At 50.1% G+C, this 18,320-nt stretch overlaps 2 protein-coding genes across 3 annotated transcripts; one reads left to right on the forward strand and one right to left on the reverse strand.

The window, feature by feature from the left end:
- Window positions 1-3,932: 3,932 nt before the first annotated feature.
- Window positions 3,933-7,735, forward strand: LOC128726043 (protein henna). Of its 2 annotated transcripts, none has more exons than XM_053819827.1 (4): window positions 3,933-3,962; window positions 6,100-6,406; window positions 6,482-7,104; window positions 7,178-7,735. In XM_053819827.1, the coding sequence occupies exons 1-4, from the start codon at window positions 3,933-3,935 to the stop codon at window positions 7,562-7,564; spliced, it is 1,347 nt and encodes a 448-aa protein (XP_053675802.1). In that variant the 3' UTR covers window positions 7,565-7,735. The 2 variants fall into 2 exon arrangements, with proteins under 2 accessions (XP_053675802.1, XP_053675801.1); XM_053819826.1 differs by lacking the exon at window positions 3,933-3,962 and adding an exon at window positions 4,871-4,976.
- A 789-nt stretch (window positions 7,736-8,524) lies between these two features.
- Window positions 8,525-12,778, reverse strand: LOC128725256 (circadian locomoter output cycles protein kaput). Its single transcript, XM_053818984.1, has 7 exons — window positions 12,741-12,778; window positions 12,334-12,664; window positions 12,057-12,273; window positions 11,653-11,964; window positions 11,005-11,474; window positions 10,262-10,931; window positions 8,525-10,186 (listed from the first exon to the last, which is right to left on the reverse strand). Exons 1-7 carry the CDS (start codon window positions 12,776-12,778, stop codon window positions 9,156-9,158), a joined length of 3,069 nt encoding a protein of 1,022 aa, XP_053674959.1. The 3' UTR covers window positions 8,525-9,155.
- Window positions 12,779-18,320: the final 5,542 nt, after the last annotated feature.

Below are 18,320 nucleotides of genomic sequence, written 5' to 3' on the forward strand. Positions count from 1 at the left end.
GGGCATCCCTTCTTTATTTCCCAGAAACAGCGCGGTAGATTTATGAGGGCGCGTCCAGCGTAAAGGGCCCATAAAAGCTCGAACCAGTCCGTGGTGCTTTTTGTTTGGTTTTTTTAGTTTTGCGTCCTTAAAACGCTCATTTAAAAAACACATAAAAACACGTGCAAAAAACGCAAATAATCCCAAACGAAAACCCCGTTCTCAAGCAGACGACCGAGAAGTTGTTCATTTTCCATGTGTTGCTTTTTTTCTTTTTTGCCCTCCTCATGTCTGTCTATTTTCCCAACCCCGAAACGGTTAGTTGCTCGAAAAAATAAAACTAAAGTCTATTAGCACGGCCAATAAAACAAGCGCTCTACCTACCAAAGTTCGCCCACAGCACGAGCCCGGCGCCAACCAGAACCGGCAGTAGTATCCTTAACGTCATGGTGTCGTCTCGGTTGCGTTCGTCCTCGGGGCCCGTGTCATTAAGACACGGAAAGAAGCGCCACCGCGGGCCGTAGGCGCGCTATATTTGTGCCACGCGGTTCCACAAACCACACCGCGTTCTCGGTTTTCCCGGTCCACTCGCACGGCACAGGTGAATCCTTTTTGCTTTCTTCTGTCGACACACACACACACGCCCACACACACTCGCAAACACACACACTCACTAACCTCACTCACAAAACCCCCTGAACCCAGGAATAATCAGCTGATGGAGGCTCGTGCCGGAAAATCTCCCAGCCCTTGTTCACAACTCACACCGGTTCGAGCTTTGACGGTCAGAGAGAGAGAGAGAGAGAGAGAGAGAGTGTGGAAGAGAGAGAGAGAGAGAGAGAAAGAAAGAGTGAAAAATAATACTAAAAGAAAGCATCACCTGGCACCGGTTTGAGTAGGCGCCCTGCAGTAGGTAAACTTCCTTCCGCTGTTCTCACACACTCCCACGCGCCGACACATGCACACACGACACCAAGAACCACTTCTAATGCTCAAACACTACGTGTCGCTACGGGGCGCTTTTCCGGGTGCTTGCCTATTTTTACTCTGCTTCTTGCTTGCTTGCTCTTTTGCTTGCTTTCTCGCTTAGCCCTTTTTTTTTCGCCTCCCCGGAGACACCCTACCGTTTTCACGCGAGTGCAAGAAAAATCGTACTTTGCATAACTTCGTCCTTTCCGCCCGCAATACCGCCGGTCCAACGTCACATACGAACGTGTGCTTTTCCACACACACACACACACACACACGGGACCGGGAAAAAGCGGGCGAGGCCCACACGTTGAGTGCAGAGTGCATTTAAGTAGAACGTTCGTTGTCTCGTCGGGGTGGAATTTTAGAGGAAAGCACGCGGAAGAGGAATAAAGTTAGAAGCCCGTACCGGGAACATCTCCTCGTTGGTAGGGGCGTCAAGAACAGCAACAACAACAACAACATCAACGGGAGCATGAAAAAAGCAATCGAAACACCCAAACCAAAGCCCTGCACCGGGAGTTTGCCTGCAACATTCGGTTTAATTCACTCATCTGTGCTCGCCGGGGCAACGAAAAACTGGCATCGTGTGGAATGTGCCACTCGAATGCCGCTCTGATTATTTTTTTCCAATTTTTTTTTTCATTTTATTTAGTTCTTCTGCTCCAAAGCGTCAGGGGAGAATTCAATTTGCTTACGCTTTTCCCATCCGCTTTTCTTATCCCGGTGCTTCAATGTTTATTATTATTTTCCTTCCGTTAAACGCAACAAATGCCATGGAAACGTGGCATCCTTTTCTTTTTTTAAATTAGCAACCCATGACAAAGCGATGGCTCCTGCGATGGAGGAATGGCGCGAACCTATGCGGAAAAGAAATCAATCGAACCTGTGACCTTTTACACCCACTCCCCTTGGGCTCCTTTTCATCCCCGCCAGATAATAATGATGAACTGATGCCATAAAGAGCAAAAGCATCGCGGCTTTGATCTACGCGAGCGCTGGCTTTCCGCTCCGGTTCCGGGGTTGCCGGAGATGGGGTAGGCCCTTTTCGATTTGATTTTTCCGACCAAATTCCACCCGCTTCCCTTCCGTTGCCCACACCGGATGCGACGATCCTAGCGCGTAAAAAAAAGGTCAATTGTTGGATGTCCCAACCCGCTTTTCCGGTTTGCCTCCCGAGCCGAAACGGTGGCGGGCTTAAAGCTGCGAGATACCATTCCCTTCTATTTGCCCAGGCTTGGAAGTGTTTTTTTTTTGCTTGCGTTCCCCCCTCCACCCACCGGTGGGTTGTTTTGTGTGTTTGTGTTATTTGTTCACCGCGCCTGGGAAAACCCTCGCAGTCCCGTGTCCCCGATGCTCGCGGCGCAATGCGATCGAATTGTAACGTGCCGGGAACGAGCCGGCTTCCGCTTCGGAAATGCCGAAACCGGTGTCCTTTCGGTTGATTCTCGGTTGAGCGCACACAGCCTCTCTCGCGCGCACATACACACGCACACAAAAAGTCACTTCAATGTACCAACAAAATGGAGATAAATAAAAACACACACACATACACACACTCACACCTTCAGAGGCCGGCTGCCGGACAGCGGCGATTCCACCACGGAGCACGACCGAAGATGATGGCAGCTTTAATAGCGACCGCATCTTTACCGTCCGTTTTGTTCTTTTCCTACGCCATTTCCAAATCCACCCAACCACCCACCCATCGACCCAAACGCAGCCACCCGCGCGCGATCGGAAAAGGGGGCAGTTTTACCCGAAGCTTCGATTCAACGGCCACTGCACACTGGATGCTGCTGACACAACAATAATAGCAGAAGAGCTGCTTCCGTATCGAACACTGCACGCTGTCGGACGCGCGTCATCTCGGGTCGGCTTGCTGATGGAAACTCTGGCAAACTCGCGGCACGAACCGAGCCAGTTGTCATCGTTGGTGGCGGCTTCCAAAGTGCGGCCCATGCGCACTGAAGGTGGTGTTGTTGAGGACAGTGTTGGACGTGAACTTGCTCGAGGACGGTGTGTACATGTGCTTTCAGGCTTCAGGATAATGCTAACCAGCGTCTACTTTTTACGGGAAATCAATACGATGTTGCTGTCGAATGGGAACGCTACGATTGTTCTTATTTATTTATTCTCGTAAGATTCTCTTTGACGAGTATCATTTGTAGGAATATCAGCCATTTAACATCCGTTTATCACACAGTAAATAACGAAACGCACGTTCGTTACAAAACGTGCTTTTGAAATTAGCGCTCTAGCGGTGAGTAGCAGAACTATAAGTAGCGCTTCAATTATGGCGCACTTTGGTCATTCTCGTCGATGAATCGATCATCGATTTTGCTCTCTGAAACGTGGATGCTGCGATAACTGCATAATTTAACAATTATAAACACACCGGTCGGTAATTTATGCAGGAAGAATAAATATAATCTCCATCTTGATGGCTTGACCGGGAGAAGCACGTGTTAGAAAACAGGATAAAATACCAATCCAATTCCTGTGTTTCCTCTCAATCCACCGTTTGTCCCCCAAAGGCTCACCCACGTGCCATGAACGAGCAGGAATAAATAACGGCGCCATTACTTAGCACCACGTGAACGGGCAGCACTGGCTGCGTCGTTGAAGAACAACATTCGGGGGGCTATTTTTTACTAACACTCCAGCCACCCCATAAGTTTGCTCCCCTATCTTGTTACTATCTGATGCAGTTGGTCGCTGCAGGGTGGCACTATATCAGCATACCGGTCTAGCATCCTCTATCTGCTTCCAGAAGCACGTACTCCGTGGTAGTAACCGGGCTCGATAGCTGCAGTTCGACAGCGGAACGTTGGACCAGTTGTACTTTTACTTTCGAGCGGTGCAGACGCAATTAGGGAAGTCGTTCCCACAACCCTTTCAAAGAGCTATCGTTGAAGTGTTAAGAAGACGTGGATTAACTGTTTTGCAATCAAAACACATTCAAAGTATATTAAAAGCCAAGGATGTATCAACTGACTCAGGAGATGAATAAGGTATGTTCGTGTCTATCTGGTGTAACTTAAGCTCAATCTGTAAATATGAAATTGTGATGCAGCTAGACGGTATAATAAACGCGCAACACATCATAAAATCACCCATCCGAAGCGACAATTGCCCATGAACTCATCCTTTCGTCCTGATCGCTTCCAACACGTGAGCTTCCGGCAGCCAACAAACGCTACAAATCGCGCACAAATAAGTACCGAACGAACAACAAGAACCGACTCGCTTGGGATCGAAACTTTCAAACAAATCACATCTTATCATTAGTCTGGTCAGTTAGAAAAAAGGATCGTTGTCGGGTTAGTGTCTTAAGGCTTGTTTCATACACATTCAGAGGCACGTGAACGAACTGCGATTGTAATTCATTTAAACCAACTCGGCAGAAGGAAAAAACGCAAGTCTTCCCCGTTTGAGTGCCCCTCATACCGATAAACACGATTGACAGGATGCTGCTCCGAAGTGACAATTTAGGGACGCCAATTAGCGTCAGTAGCCATCCTCCCGTTGCCCTTGCCAGCCTGTCTGTAACCGGGTAACGGTGATAACGCCCGTGGCCAGGAACAGGAGCTGCGATCGTCATATTTCGTTACCGAAGCGTACACCGGCTATCTGTTGCCGGCGGTTATCAGCTGTCCCGGTGGCCCGTAGTCCGGTTCGGGCATCTGTTGACGCCATTCTAACTCGTCCTCGGTTCCGATCGTGCGATCTCGCTCACACTATCGCTGGTGTTCCACGAGGCGCGATTTAAATGTTTCACCGGCCGGGATACGCCGTCCCATAGCTAGCTGGACAGCCGTTTAGAGCGGTGGTTTATTCGCCGTTTGCTTCGTGTTCGATTCGTACGGTGGTTGTTTTGTGAGTGCGCTCCATTCCATTCCGCTTCGAAGTGTGTCATTATCCTTGTTCGTGACGTGTGCCTTCTCCAGCAGTAGTGCTTTATTCGAAATCAACAAACAAATCCCTCCAATCGCCACACCATGTACGAACGTCAGGAATCGCAAGGGGTACGTAGTGAAATCCTTTCGATCAATCCCGATTTTTGCAAACCTCCCGAGCAAACCTCCTTGTTGATAACCTCCGACGAAAGGGAAAACAGTTTGTGTTATTCCGTTCCTGTTGTTTGTGAGCTGATGTTGTTGATGTTGGCAACGCCATCGACAACACGCCTCCCGCCACAGTTTCGCTGCTTAGCTTCCGTGCTGGTTGTTCGCTTGCGTGTGCCCTTTGGAAAGCCCTCTCGCGATAAGTGGAGGGTTTTACTCACCTTGAAACAGGTTGCCGAGCATAAGTACACACCGCCAGTTTCTACCCTCTGTGGGAGGGGGGCAAAAGCTACAGCTGTTCTACTTGGTGGAGTAATAAACCCCCCCCACACACACACACATACCGCTATTTCCTCCCAACAGTTGAACATGGTGATTGATTCCGCATACCGCCAGACCGAACCAAGTGTCAACCAAAGCCACGAGACGAAGTGCAATCACCCGGCGTCAATGCCAATCGCTGCTATGACGAATGCGAACGGGTTTTTTTTTGCTATTATTGCTGGTGTTCATTGTCCCCTCCTTGAAAACTCGCCCAAGACAATCGAGCCGTGCCTCTCGAAGCGCTTTGTCTCAGCTGACGTCTTGTACTTTGGCCAGCCCTGCCTACCGAGCTTACTCCTTTCTGATGCGCCACACGCTTTACACGTTATCACGCTGGAGCTTTCCAAAAAAGGTCCCACACACACGCACACGTTCGTCATGGCTTGCTCGGATGTTAATTCGCAGCAGCCTACTACGCGTGGACGTCATTCCACGAGGGCCGCAATGTTGGCCAATTGTTTCATCATTCTGCGCCTCCCCGAACAGGGAAGGAGAGAGTGGTCGGAGGGGAGGAAAAACGAAGCAAATAAAATCACGGAAACACCGGCGGCGAGTGACCCAAGGGGTGGAAAATCCAACCCGAGCTCGTCGCGACAACCAGATAAAGCTCCACTGCGCGAACCGTTTCGCGGTCAGTTTTCTGCAATCCTTCCGCTTGTGCTGAACGTTGTTGTGCTACCTTGAGACGGTTTTCCTCGGCTAACGTTTTACCACCCGAAACCGTGTTCTCATCTTCCGTTACGTTCTCTTACGATCTCAGCCCACCCTCAAGGAAGGCGGCTCGTACATTATGGAAGGCCACGATGCGGCCGAAGCGAAGAACGTGTGCATCATCTTCTCGCCTGAGATGGACGAGGCTGGTGCCCTGTCGAAGATGTTGAAGATCTTCGACGAGCATCGGGTTAACCTGCTGCACATCGAATCCCGGTCATCTACGCGTGGACCTGGCTACGAATTTATGGTGGAGTGTGATGGCAAGGGTGGTACTCTTGGAGCGGCGATCGAGGCTGTCCGTGACAAAAGCAACTACTTCAACATCATCTCACGTGACTACAAGGATAATGAAGGTAAACTAACGGTACTTCCAAGGTGTGTCAGGCGACAACTCCACTCAATGCAATGACTTTTCTCCTCAAAAACAGCAACCGTCCCGTGGTTCCCGAGACGCATCCGTGATCTTGACCGATTCGCCAACCAGATCCTGTCGTACGGAGCCGAGCTGGACTCGGACCATCCCGGTTTCACCGATCCGACGTACCGTGACCGACGCAAGTACTTCGCTGATATTGCGTTCAACTACAAACACGGCCAACCACTCCCACACGTCGACTACACCGAGGCTGAGACTAACACCTGGCGTACGGTGTTCCAGAACCTAACCAAGCTGTACCCAACGCATGCGTGCCGCGAACACAATCACGTGTTCCCGTTGCTGATCGAGAACTGCGGTTATCGTGAGGACAACATCCCGCAGCTCGAGGACGTTTCTAACTTCCTGAAGGACTGTACGGGCTTTACGTTGCGGCCGGTTGCGGGTCTCCTGTCATCTCGGGACTTCCTCGCCGGATTGGCGTTCCGTGTGTTCCACTCTACGCAGTACATCCGGCATCCAAGCAAGCCGCTTTACACACCGGAACCGGACGTGTGTCACGAGCTGCTCGGTCATGCACCTCTGTTTGCTGATCCATCCTTCGCGCAATTCTCGCAAGAGATTGGTCTCGCATCGCTCGGAGCCCCGGATGAGTTCGTCGAGAAGCTTGCCACGGTATGTACACTGCAGGTGGCCAGAGGAGATCCTTCCTAATGCTAATGACGTGTTTTGGTTTTCCGTTCAATAGTGCTTCTGGTTTACGGTGGAGTACGGAATGTGTCGACAGAACGGTGCCCTGAAGGCGTACGGTGCTGGGTTGTTGTCGTCCTTCGGTGAACTGCAGTACTGTCTCACCGACAAGCCTGAATTGCGTGAGTTCGACCCGGCTAAGACATGCGAGCAGAAGTACCCGATCACGGAGTACCAACCGGTGTACTTCGTATCGGATAGCTTCGAGGATGCGATCCAGAAGATGATCAACTACGCGAACACGATCCCACGTCCGTTCGGTGTCCGGTACGATCCTTACACGCAGAGCATCGAGATCCTGGATTCGGTCCCACAAATCAGCAACCTGATGCGTAACATCCACAACGAGTTCGAGGTGCTGCAGAACGCGTTCAAGAAGCTGTAGAGATGGCGCACGCAAGCCCACCCTGTACTATACCGGTGCTTTAGATAAGCTATGTAAGGATCGTGTTGGAAGGAGATGTTTTTTTGTCTCTCTACCCTGTTGCCATTAAGTCTATGCATGATTATTCCACTCGAAAGTGAGCAATAAATCACAATTATCTAGTTGTAAACAAAACCCAAACAAACGAGCGTTTCTCTGTGCTGTTCATGCACTTCTGTGTAACGATCTTGCAGCTTTAATTAATAACGGCCAAAATTACGACGCCTCGTGTGAGGAAGAAAAGAAAACAAAACCAGCCTAACTGACCTGATTCGAGGCGCACATTATCGCTAGCTCAGACCATTCGAATGCCCGAAATGGAATAATCGAGAGTGTTACTTGTGGCGTCGATCTACCCGCCCAATTGGCAATTCGGTCGACCGGAACGTGATCGTCGTCGAAGCGCAAGGTCAACCGCAAACTTCAACCGATTATCGGCACTTGACCGTTCGCGCGATTCGGATGTCCTTAGCGATGGCAAACGGTGGCAAACATGCGCATGTTGGGACTGTACTGCGTATCATGCACGACGTCCAATCGGAATCGTTATTTTTCACGCCAAAACACAACAAACCGTCAGGTCGCGCCTCCCAGCATTTGATTGCGTTATCAAATCCACGACGCCAGAACGCGATCGCGCATTTGGAAGAGAAAATAAATGTGTTGAGTCATCCGCATTAGTTTACTGATTTACGGAGCATTTGGTGGTCATGCCGTGACCCAGACGTATAATGGACGTTAAGCCAATAGAAAGCATGTTTCGTTTAAATATTGCGCGAAAGAATCACATGATCGTTGAATGCAACGCGGATTGCCTACATACTAGGCGTATTCAGGGGTAGTATGCTTTCCTAAGCAAAATATATCCTTTTTCTTTACCGATAGCAATTACACAGTTTAATGTTTCCTTCTTTTTACATTGTCATTTATTTCGTGATCAGCTCTTCACCTTTACCTACATTCTCTCTTCGGTGTTTGTATTACCCTTTGCTGCTATGACATTTTAAAAGTGCCCCAACCGTGGTCCAGGTGGAACCTAACCGTAGAATCAGGCACCCCGATGGGCTAGAAACCAATCGTTCCCTTCCACACATACCCCACTGTCACGCCATCAACTGTGAATAAAAATAGGAAGTGCATAATACACGATAAAATGCTCCGCCAGTACGCCGGCGAATGGCCGACCGAGACGGGTCTAACGGCTACTAGCCCGATGCTAACGTTTTCCTTACGCCCTTACAAAAGAAACCTTCGGTTATCACCATCTTTCCGTCTCCGTTTGCTTACACTGCTAATTAGTACAATGGCTCAATAAGGGACTAACGCTAGAACTGCCATAATGTATTCAGAGTGCAAGCACAACCACTTGCACTCCTAGGTATAGATCCTTCTTTGGTGGATGAAACCTCGCCTTTTGCTACATACCACGGGTTGTTTAGCTAAACCTTATCCTATCTGTTACGTAAACGTTATCACCTAGCTCTACCACCTCCCCGTCGTTTGTTTGCAGGTTGTTTTTTCCCTAAGCTCGTTGTGAAATCTACATTGCGCCCTACATCTCGCTCGTCTGCGAAGGACACGTCCTGGAGCCGGCATCCGAACTTCCAGCGCCCTGATGTTGCGCTTGTTGCGCCGCTGGTTGCTGTTGCTGCTGACCCTGCTGCTGTTCCATACCGGACGTGAACAGTATCTGTGCCTGCTCCTGCGCCATCTGATACTGCAGCAGTCCCATCGTGTTGCTACCGTTTCCACCACTCGTGCCGCTGGCATCCTGCGCTACACCCATCTGCAGCAGTTGTTGCTGCTGCTGATGCTGCTGCTGATGTTGCTGCTGATGCTGCTGATGCTGGTGTTGATGCTTTTGCTGCTGACTTACGACGGACGAGGCAGGTGTTGATGCGGATGATTGACTCGATGGGTGTTGCTGCTGCTGTTGCTGCTGCTGCTGTTGCTGCTGCTGAAGGTGGTGCAGTGGCACAGGTGTAAGCTGCATGTACGATATCATCTCGCTCGGCTCAGTCAGCTTCCCTTGACCGGTGTCGGTGAAGCTGAGTTGCTCCGAGTCCGGGTGCAGGATCGGTTTTTGGTCTGGTGGTCCTATACACAGCTGTTGCTGCTGTTGCTGAGGTTGATCTTGAGAAAGCTGCTGTTGCTGCTGTTGCTGCTGCTGCTGCTGAGCGTGATGCTGCTGCTGTTGCTGCTGCGATTGTTGTGCATGGAGCACACCCGCGTGACTAGGAGGGTGTTGCGCCTGTACCGACGACGGATGAAAGTGATGATGATGGAAGGTGTTCCCGTGGGCGGGTTGATGATGTGCCTGCAGAAACGGATTCGCCCCGCTCGCACATCGTTCTCCCGGACCTACCGTCGGCCCTGGTGGTCCATTTCCGGTACCGGGAGGAAACGGAAGTGACACTATCGATGGCAACAACCCGTACCGGGCCATTAGTAGCTGCTCTTGCACACGTCGTAGCTCTTCCTGCTGTTGCAGTATCAGGTGTTGCAGTTCCTCATGTTTGCGCTGTAGCTGATCTTGCACCTGGTTCTGGCTTGGCGTTAAAACAACGCCACCCGTCCCAGTAACTGCGGAATGATGCGCCACCGCGTAAGGTCCGTGTGGGGAGGTCGACTGAATCGGTGAAAGAACACCGGGAGCACTCTCCGTGAAACCGGCCACCGGTTGTACCGGGATCGCCGTCAAATACTGCTGCGGTTCGATGAAACCGGTCGCGGTGATGATCTGCGTTACCGGTGGCGTTATGATCGTTGCCGGCGTTCGTATCGTTGCTGCTGTTGACGGTTGTGGCACCGATTGTTGCTGCTGTTGTTGCTGTTGTTGCTGTTGCTGTTGCTGTTGAACTGCTGACTGTTGCTGTTGCATGACGGCTGGCGGGAGTTGTTGCTGCTGTTGCTGTTGTTGCTGACTCTGAAGCGGATGATGATGTGGGCCTTGCAACGCGTGAGAATAAACATCCACCCCCGTTGGGTTTTGTACCATTGCTGCGAGTGGCCCCTGCTGTTGTTGCAGCTGCTGCTGTTGCTGTTGATGATGGCCTTGCATCGACGGATGCTGCAGCAGTTGATCTGACTGCTGGTGAAGCTGTTGTTGATGCTGATGCAGCTGCGGTTGCGATTGCTGCTGCTGCTGCTGTGGATGTTGCGAAAGTTGCTGCTGCTGCTGATGCTGTTGTAGCTGAGCCGGTTGCAGCTGATGAGAGCCAGCTGGTTGCGATTGCTGCAGCAGAAAGTGTGACATTGAGTGGCGATCCTGCTGGCTGCCGTGTGATGAAACCTTCGACGGAAATGTGCTGGTGCGCATTCGCGATCGCTACAAGCGAGAAGCAGAAACTCGATCAGGATCAAGGCCCTATACTAATCTCATCCTCAACAAACACACTTACCGAATGCTGCGTCACGAGCGACTGTCGGCTGGTGTGAGATTCCGTGGATATAGACGTGGCCGAATCCGATCCAGGCCCATGGTACGTGTTGTACCGGTGACGACCCCGATTTGAGAGTCCTGTGGGTGAAACTCCAGGCGTTGGTGCGACTCGTGACGTGCGTGAACTCTTCGAACTCCACGGTGACGTTGCCAGTAGGCTCTGGGACGAGGATTGCTGGAACTTGCGCTCGACACCGTGCACACTGATGCTGTCAGCGTCCTCTGAGAACTTACCATCACCTACCGTCTGATTGCGCATCTGTTTCATCACATCCGCGTAGCTAACGACCCGATGTGTGCACACAACGAACTCTGGTTTCGAGTTCCACTGGTGGTACGTTATGTAGAACCGCGTCTGCAGCCAGATCCACTGTTGACCCTTCGTTAGAAACCGATAATAACAGGACGTACCCTCACCCTTCTGCATCACTACTCATGAGGATTTTTGAGCGCACAAAAAGAACACATGGTAAGAAAAAACGCTCATTAGTCGGACCACATCAAGCGAGGTTACACTTTTAATTGGGACGTGGGCAATGTGTGTATGTGTTTGTGTTTCGGTGTGTGTGTTCGGGTTGTATTATAATTATCATTTTTGAGCGCTTACATGCTTCATGACAAGCCACCACCTTTTCCAGATCGTCAAAATGATAATAGTCATACCCGGAAGTTCCCAGCACTTCAAACGGGAGGTAACCGATGATGGGTGGCGCTCGGTGGTCAAGAAACAGAAACTTCCACTCAAGGCTGTGCCGGGACGTGAACTCGCTCTTCGTATTGTCGACGATCGACATCTCGCGGATGAGCTGAGGCGTCTGCAACCGCCCAGTGCCGACGAACACAAGCCGCGAGTCGGCATCGCTCGTGTAGCCGCTAAACCGGGACGTCGTCAGGAGCGAGTCCGTATCGACGTCACTTCCTGCAAAATAAAAACAACCCACAGCAGAGCACAGATTTGAGCATCGGTTTCGTCCAACGTCCTGTGAAAAGTGCCACCAAAAGCTCACGTACGGAAGTAGCCAGTGAACTGCACGTGTTCGTACGACACATCCGCTCGGTAGTCAACCGTGCCGCGTTTGATGTAGCAAGAGAACGTCACCTGGTTCTCGCGGCTGATGCCCGTCTGCAACGGATCCACCACCGTCGTTGGGTTGAGCAGGATATTGTACAGATCGTTCTGATCGTCCTCGTACACCATGTCGTACACGGTCATGTTCAGGAGGTCGCTCTGGAATAGATTCACTCGTTTAGTCACATCCAAATCCGTCTAGAAGTGACTCAAGCTTACCGGTAGGTGCCCGAGCAGCGAGGTAATACTTTCAGACGCGTAAAACACCCGACCCGTGGAGGAGAACACGATGATGAAGCCGTCGAGTGCCTCTAGGATGAGATGTGTGAACTCCTCATTCGACAGGAAGGATGGTTTCCAGTCCGTTTGGATCTCGTGCACGCGTGATCGTACCGCAATCTCGTTGTGGCTTTTCAGGAATGCGATCGTCGACTTTAGCACGGTCGACTTGTCCATTTTACGGCTGTTGGACGACACCATCGAGCTAAGCTCGTTGACGAGCAGGTTGAATTGATCACGCCGCTTCTTCTCGCTGAGGTTGCGTGATTTACTGTAAAAGGACAAAAGAGTGGATCACGTAAGTGCTACTAGGATACACCGAGCACCTAGCTGACTGAACAACATACCGTTTTGTGTCATCCTTGTCGTCCGGATCTTCATCCATTGCCGAGTACGCATCCGTGTGGTGATGATGGTGATGGTGGTGATGATGATGATGATGATCGATGTCGATCGACCCGCCGTAGCCGTCCACCTCATCGTACAGGCTACCCCGGCCTGGGTTGTGCTTTAGTTCCTCCATTTTGAAGCCGGTGTTAGACTCAGGTTTCACGTGGAGAATCTCTCAAAGATTCTCAAAGGTACTAAACTCTACCTAAGCTACTGCCTACAGACTGGCTCTACGCTGTTTTCGTCTCTAAATTTACGATGCAAAATTGAACAAAAAAACACGCTGTTGATCTTCTACCGAATATGCGCTGGTCATCCGCAGAAACTTGAGCGAAATTGCCACCAGTGATTAAGTCACGTTTGCGAACAGATAACACGGAAGGGTACGAACTAGTTGTTGACACCAAACACCTCCGAACCAGTGGTCCATACTGGAAAATATGTAGCTAGCAGCTGTCTAAAGCCACAGGGTTCTTTTATCTACAACGAAACGAGTTGAATGAGAATTAGAATTCACGATCGACTAAGAACGCTATCGAATATGTCATTTATGAACAATCCGAGGAATTGTGTCCCAAACTAAAATAACAGCAAACGCTTGAAGAGGGCAAATAACTGATTAACTGTTTCTCGAACGCACTCAAAATGATACTTTGTGTGCGAGCTCCCTATATCTACTATGTCTACCCAGCTATGGCGACTCAATCACGATCATTTCATCGCTAAATTACGTTACATCGAGCTCCAACCGTTACACTCTAAAACGAACAGCCACACGTGGGTGCTTGTTGTAGTTTATCAGTTCTACTGACACCCATTTCACACGCCCTCACGTCGCCAGAATCTGGATGAAATCAAAATTAAACCATCCCTTTCGACCATCCATCCAGCACATTGTCATTGGCCGGCCGGCCGATCGAGTGTGAAGTTGTAAAACGTTGGAAAAACAATAACCACATCGATAAGCATGACTCGGCGACGCATCAACCACACTCTGATGTGCCGTTGAGTCAACACAGCCCCACCTCTCGACAGCGTGCATTTGTGGAAACAACGGGTCCCAGTGCAAACACAAACGGGCGCCCTAAGGGTAGTCGGAATTCAGTCGTCGTCGTAAACAAGTGCACCACCCCCGGGGTGTAGAACTGCATGCAACACGCGACCCACTCCCGCGTCAGGAGAGGTTTGCATCGGGTGCATCGTTACGGAGACGTTACGCAATCGAGGCCCCAACAAACGAGCTGAACGCATTGTGGTATGCGTGCGTGCACCAGGAGATTGTAGTTGGAAGATACGGTGGCGTTGGAACTCGCTACACGCGGCAGAGAGTCGTAATTCGATTTGCTACCAGTGGGTGATGTGAAAAAGGCCTCCTCCGTAAAACAGGAGACCGGTAAAAAGGGGCCGTGCCGGTCGCAAGGATCGATCCGAAAAGGTACGTAATTACTTCCGATAGTTGTTTGCACACGTCAATCACGGCCAGGGTTGCCGGTGAAGGCGGAATCAAGCGAGCGTAACGGACGAGCTGGGACCGGTTTCTTCCTTTATCCCACGGAAAGGATATGAGTTAACGCGTGTATGGGCTTTTGGCCGGAATCACTCACAGAGGGACAGAGATTTCTTATTCCTAAACCACACGCATGGCAAAGATGCTGCATGGTTTCAACTTTATGTACCATTATTACTCGATTTGTTGTTCAGACAATCGATTTCCATTGATGGATGGCTTTAAATTTTCACGCAAACAAATTCATTTACACAAGTAGGTTTACGACCGTTTCACTTTATACCACGAGACACTGAGACTTCGTGTCCTTTCAAAGTCCATTCGTTTGCAGAAACGTCCAAGAAATACACTAGTATACTATAAACGCACTCCCAGGAGGAGACACGAGCAGTTTTGAAATATCCAGCAAGCACCACTGTTAAATCCTTCCACCTCGAACCAGACTACTGATCGGTCTGATTCGCATTTTCAAGGTAAGCTACGTCCACTGGCCTACGAAGAGCACGCACAAGGATCATGCCAGATCACGAGACACACCCTGACGAAACGCAACCGATGCACAAATGCTACCGACCGAATGCAACTCCAACGGCGTATATTTTATTCAACAGTCTGCCCATTCCCCCTACTGCATTCAAACTGCAGCTTCTGGTGCAATCTTCATCTGGTTTCATCGAAGCGCAAATCACCCATCCATCCACCCAGTCGGCATGGGCTTGTTACGCGAACACCGTCTCAGGCAGGACATGCGCGGCAAGGGACGAATCGGAAGGGTGTGTGATCTAATAAGTGGCCTGTTTTGAATATCACCCTACCAGGGGGCGCCAGAATGGAGAGTTTGTGTTGGCCACCGGACGCGCCTAGGGCTCGCATTATCAAGTCTAATAAGGCGCACTTCTCGCCAAGACGTCGATGTATAGGGCGATGTGCTTACCTAAGAATTCGCTGCCCCAATGGGGATGGGACCAAAAGAACACCCAAAAGTATTTCAGCACGCGACGAACATTGGCACGTTTCTAAACTAAACTTTCAGGCAAACAAAATTGAGAATGCAGCCCTTCGTAGTGCTTTCATAAACTTAACTACAAATTCATCTCAAAGTTCAATGTAACCGTCGGAAGGTCAGACCCTCGCCAATTGGCCAGTTACTTCATTCAGCACGGTGGGCCTCATGTAACAAACGGCCACGCGACAATCGCCAGCACTGATTGGGTGCTGGGCTGGGTTGCCCGTGGCATAATCAGTCAATTATGCTTCTAGCGTGGGTGCCGTATCATGGCGTTCTTTCTGACCAGGACGCTGGCGTTTCAAAACAGCTGGCGTTTGTGTAATCGAGGAGGCCCCGCCGATGCGCTTGCAGGACTTCCCGGCCAGCTTCAGCAGGAGGAACCAGCCGATGGAGCAGCCATGAACCACGCGATACCACGCTGTTTGCAGGTCGTTCTGGTCTCGAAAAAGCACCCTCACCCTTCGAAGCTGATTATCTAACGTGTAAGCTGTGGTCGGAGCTATTCTCCTACGTTTGGTTAGTCACGTCGGGATCCTTGCGGACGTTACCTTTTAAGTGCAGTAATTCAATTTCCTTGAAACTTTTTGCATCCAAGCAGTCGATACTCGCAGTCCTTCAGTCCTGGCGCTGATCGCAAATACACTCAAACAAACGAAGGTTCAATTTTGTTTCAGGAGGTTGCATTTCTGGGCGACTGACTACGCACTATGGCGCCTCACGACGAGACACTACAATCGGAATTTGCGTCATCTATTATCAGCGTGATGGGCGCTTATGCTCCGCCGAGCTTCACAAACACCGTCAACGTGCGTTTCTGGGTGCTTTCACGATCACTAGCTCGGATTATGGGAAACGAACGAACAAACTATCTCCGGGAAAACGCAAAACATTATTGCTCCTTTTGGCAGGGATATCGCAGAACCGGGAAAACTATACACATTTTTCCCAAAAACACGCCACTAGCAAACTGAGTGAATCAGATAAAACCCGGAAAACGGACCCACCACTCGAATGACGCGGCCACTTGTTGATATGGCGCAGCCGTTACAGTTGGACTGTTGTTCACCACCTCACAGAGATTCACAAACAACCCATGGGACACGGTTCGCGTTACACATCCACGCACACCCCGTTTTTCCCAAGCGGCATGCGCTGGGAGTGGAAGCCGCCTACCGATGCTAGGCAACCGTTGTCGGCGCCTGCTGCAGGATACACGCGGGATAAGATTTCCAACCTTTTCTTGTTTTTTCTCGAGCCAACCCGAGAGATTGCACTCACACATCCGGCCGGAAACAATCGCAGGCACTACGCGTCTACGACAGGATTGAGGAGCGTTTTTTTTATTCATTCACTTCCATCAAACACACTCGTATCCTTCGTTTCACCTGGGGGAAATCTTTCGCTCACCTACACACGAAAAAGAACACCTGTATTGCACAAAAAAAACAACAGGAAAAAATAAATCACCACACAAAAACACACCCACACCAACTGGAGGTCCATTTCTTGAGCCTTTTCTTTTCACTCCGCACAAAAACCTCCTGTTGCTTCACGGCACACAACACAAAATAGGCTGCGCTGGAGCGCAAGGACGACGCTTGGGGCTTGCCAACTCCACCGTCACACAGCCCTACTCTACCGTGTTCCGGTGTTTGCGAACCGGTGCGTTGGCTTCCCCTCTATTCCGTTTTCCGGGAGTTTCAACAACACAGCAAACACTTCCTCGTGCTGCTTCAACCCGAACTTGCGCTCGCATGTCGCGGAAGTTGCGGAAACTTGTTTTGCTTCCTTTTATGCTTCAACAATCAATCAAGGATACGCCGTGGACATGGCGGTGGACGAGCGCGCGGCAGTAGCAACAACGGCAGGAGGAAACCGACCTCTCGAGGGGAACGGAAATACGAAACGAAACGTCAATTGAACTCGAAAGCATCGGAGGAAAAACGGTTTTCTCATCCCCTACTGGACTTTCGTGTCGTTTGTGTTTCTTTCTTTCGTTCCACTGGAATTTTGCTGGTTTCCTCGGTTACCGTTCATAGTTTTTCCGTTCGCTTGCATGTTTCCTAACTCAATTAGAACACGGGCTTTCATTTGGGTTGCACATTTGTTCCCCCAGGACTCGCTGTGCCTGGAGAGGCGCTTTGGGTAAAAATAACGATTTTATTCGTGCTGCACAGCACTTGCCACGTAAAATGACACTCCTTCAGCAGCTTGTTTTATCATAAGCATCACAATTTTGTTCACCGTATGGCACAAATACGTACAGTATTGAAGCTGTGCAACCGTACCACTGCCACACGATCTTTATCACTTTGATTAAACACCTTCACACACACGGAATTATTGGCAAAATTTGCGACGCTTTCAGCTCTGCAAAAAGATCCCGTACGGTCAAGTACGACCGCCTCCATTCCCGACCCGTGTGCGAACGAACCTACCCGGCGTATGAACTGCGCCGCCATCATGGAAGCTAATTTGCTGACCGATCAACCAACACCAGGAACCACGCGGCGTTATCCTGTGGCTCGTCGTCTTACCAATACCGACGAAAAACCGTGGACGCATATACGCGCAGTTTCACCTGTCCTGTGGCTGGTAGCCAGGCGGACTTTCCGAGTCAGGTCGGTTTAATCCCTGTGGTTTAATGTTCTTTTTGAAGTCAACGTAGACAAAAAGACCGCACCCATACGCAGTGGAATGGCACTTTCCACATTGCAGGAGGAAAAGAGCCCTCTTTAATAACTGACTTTAGCGTATGGAAACAGAATGGAGACACAAAAATAACTGGCATTTCAGGGCCGCATGGCACCTATTTCAAACGTTTTGATTGTCCTTGGGTGGTACTGAAGGTATCATATATCCTTTAGTAATATACTTTCTACGCGAATAACACACTTTTCCAATTTTAAAGCAACATCCTTAAGTGCAAATTTTGACGTTAAACTAATTTTGTCGAAGTAAAGATTTTTGCTTCAACACGCAAAGAAAGGATACAGTTTATCACCACGCAATTGCAACTGT

The sequence above is a fragment of the Anopheles nili genome, chromosome 3 (assembly GCF_943737925.1).
Source record: "Anopheles nili chromosome 3, idAnoNiliSN_F5_01, whole genome shotgun sequence".
NCBI lineage: Eukaryota > Metazoa > Arthropoda > Insecta > Diptera > Culicidae > Anopheles > Anopheles nili.

Excerpts from the sequence above, each read along its gene's own strand:
- LOC128726043 (XM_053819827.1), top strand. The coding sequence starts at position 3,933 with ATGTATCAACTGACTCAGGAGATGAATAAG. Across the intron at positions 6,407-6,481 it reads TGACTACAAGGATAATGAAG|CAACCGTCCCGTGGTTCCCG; the intron begins GTAAACTAACGG and ends CCTCAAAAACAG. Across the intron at positions 7,105-7,177 it reads TCGTCGAGAAGCTTGCCACG|TGCTTCTGGTTTACGGTGGA; the intron begins GTATGTACACTG and ends TCCGTTCAATAG.
- LOC128725256 (XM_053818984.1), bottom strand. The coding sequence starts at position 12,778 with ATGGATGAAGATCCGGACGACAAGGATGACACAAAACG. Across the intron at positions 10,932-11,004 it reads CGCTCGTGACGCAGCATTCG|CGATCGCGAATGCGCACCAG; the intron begins GTAAGTGTGTTT and ends TCTCGCTTGTAG. Across the intron at positions 10,187-10,261 it reads GGTGGCCGGTTTCACGGAGA|TTACTGGGACGGGTGGCGTT; the intron begins GTGCTCCCGGTG and ends ATCATTCCGCAG.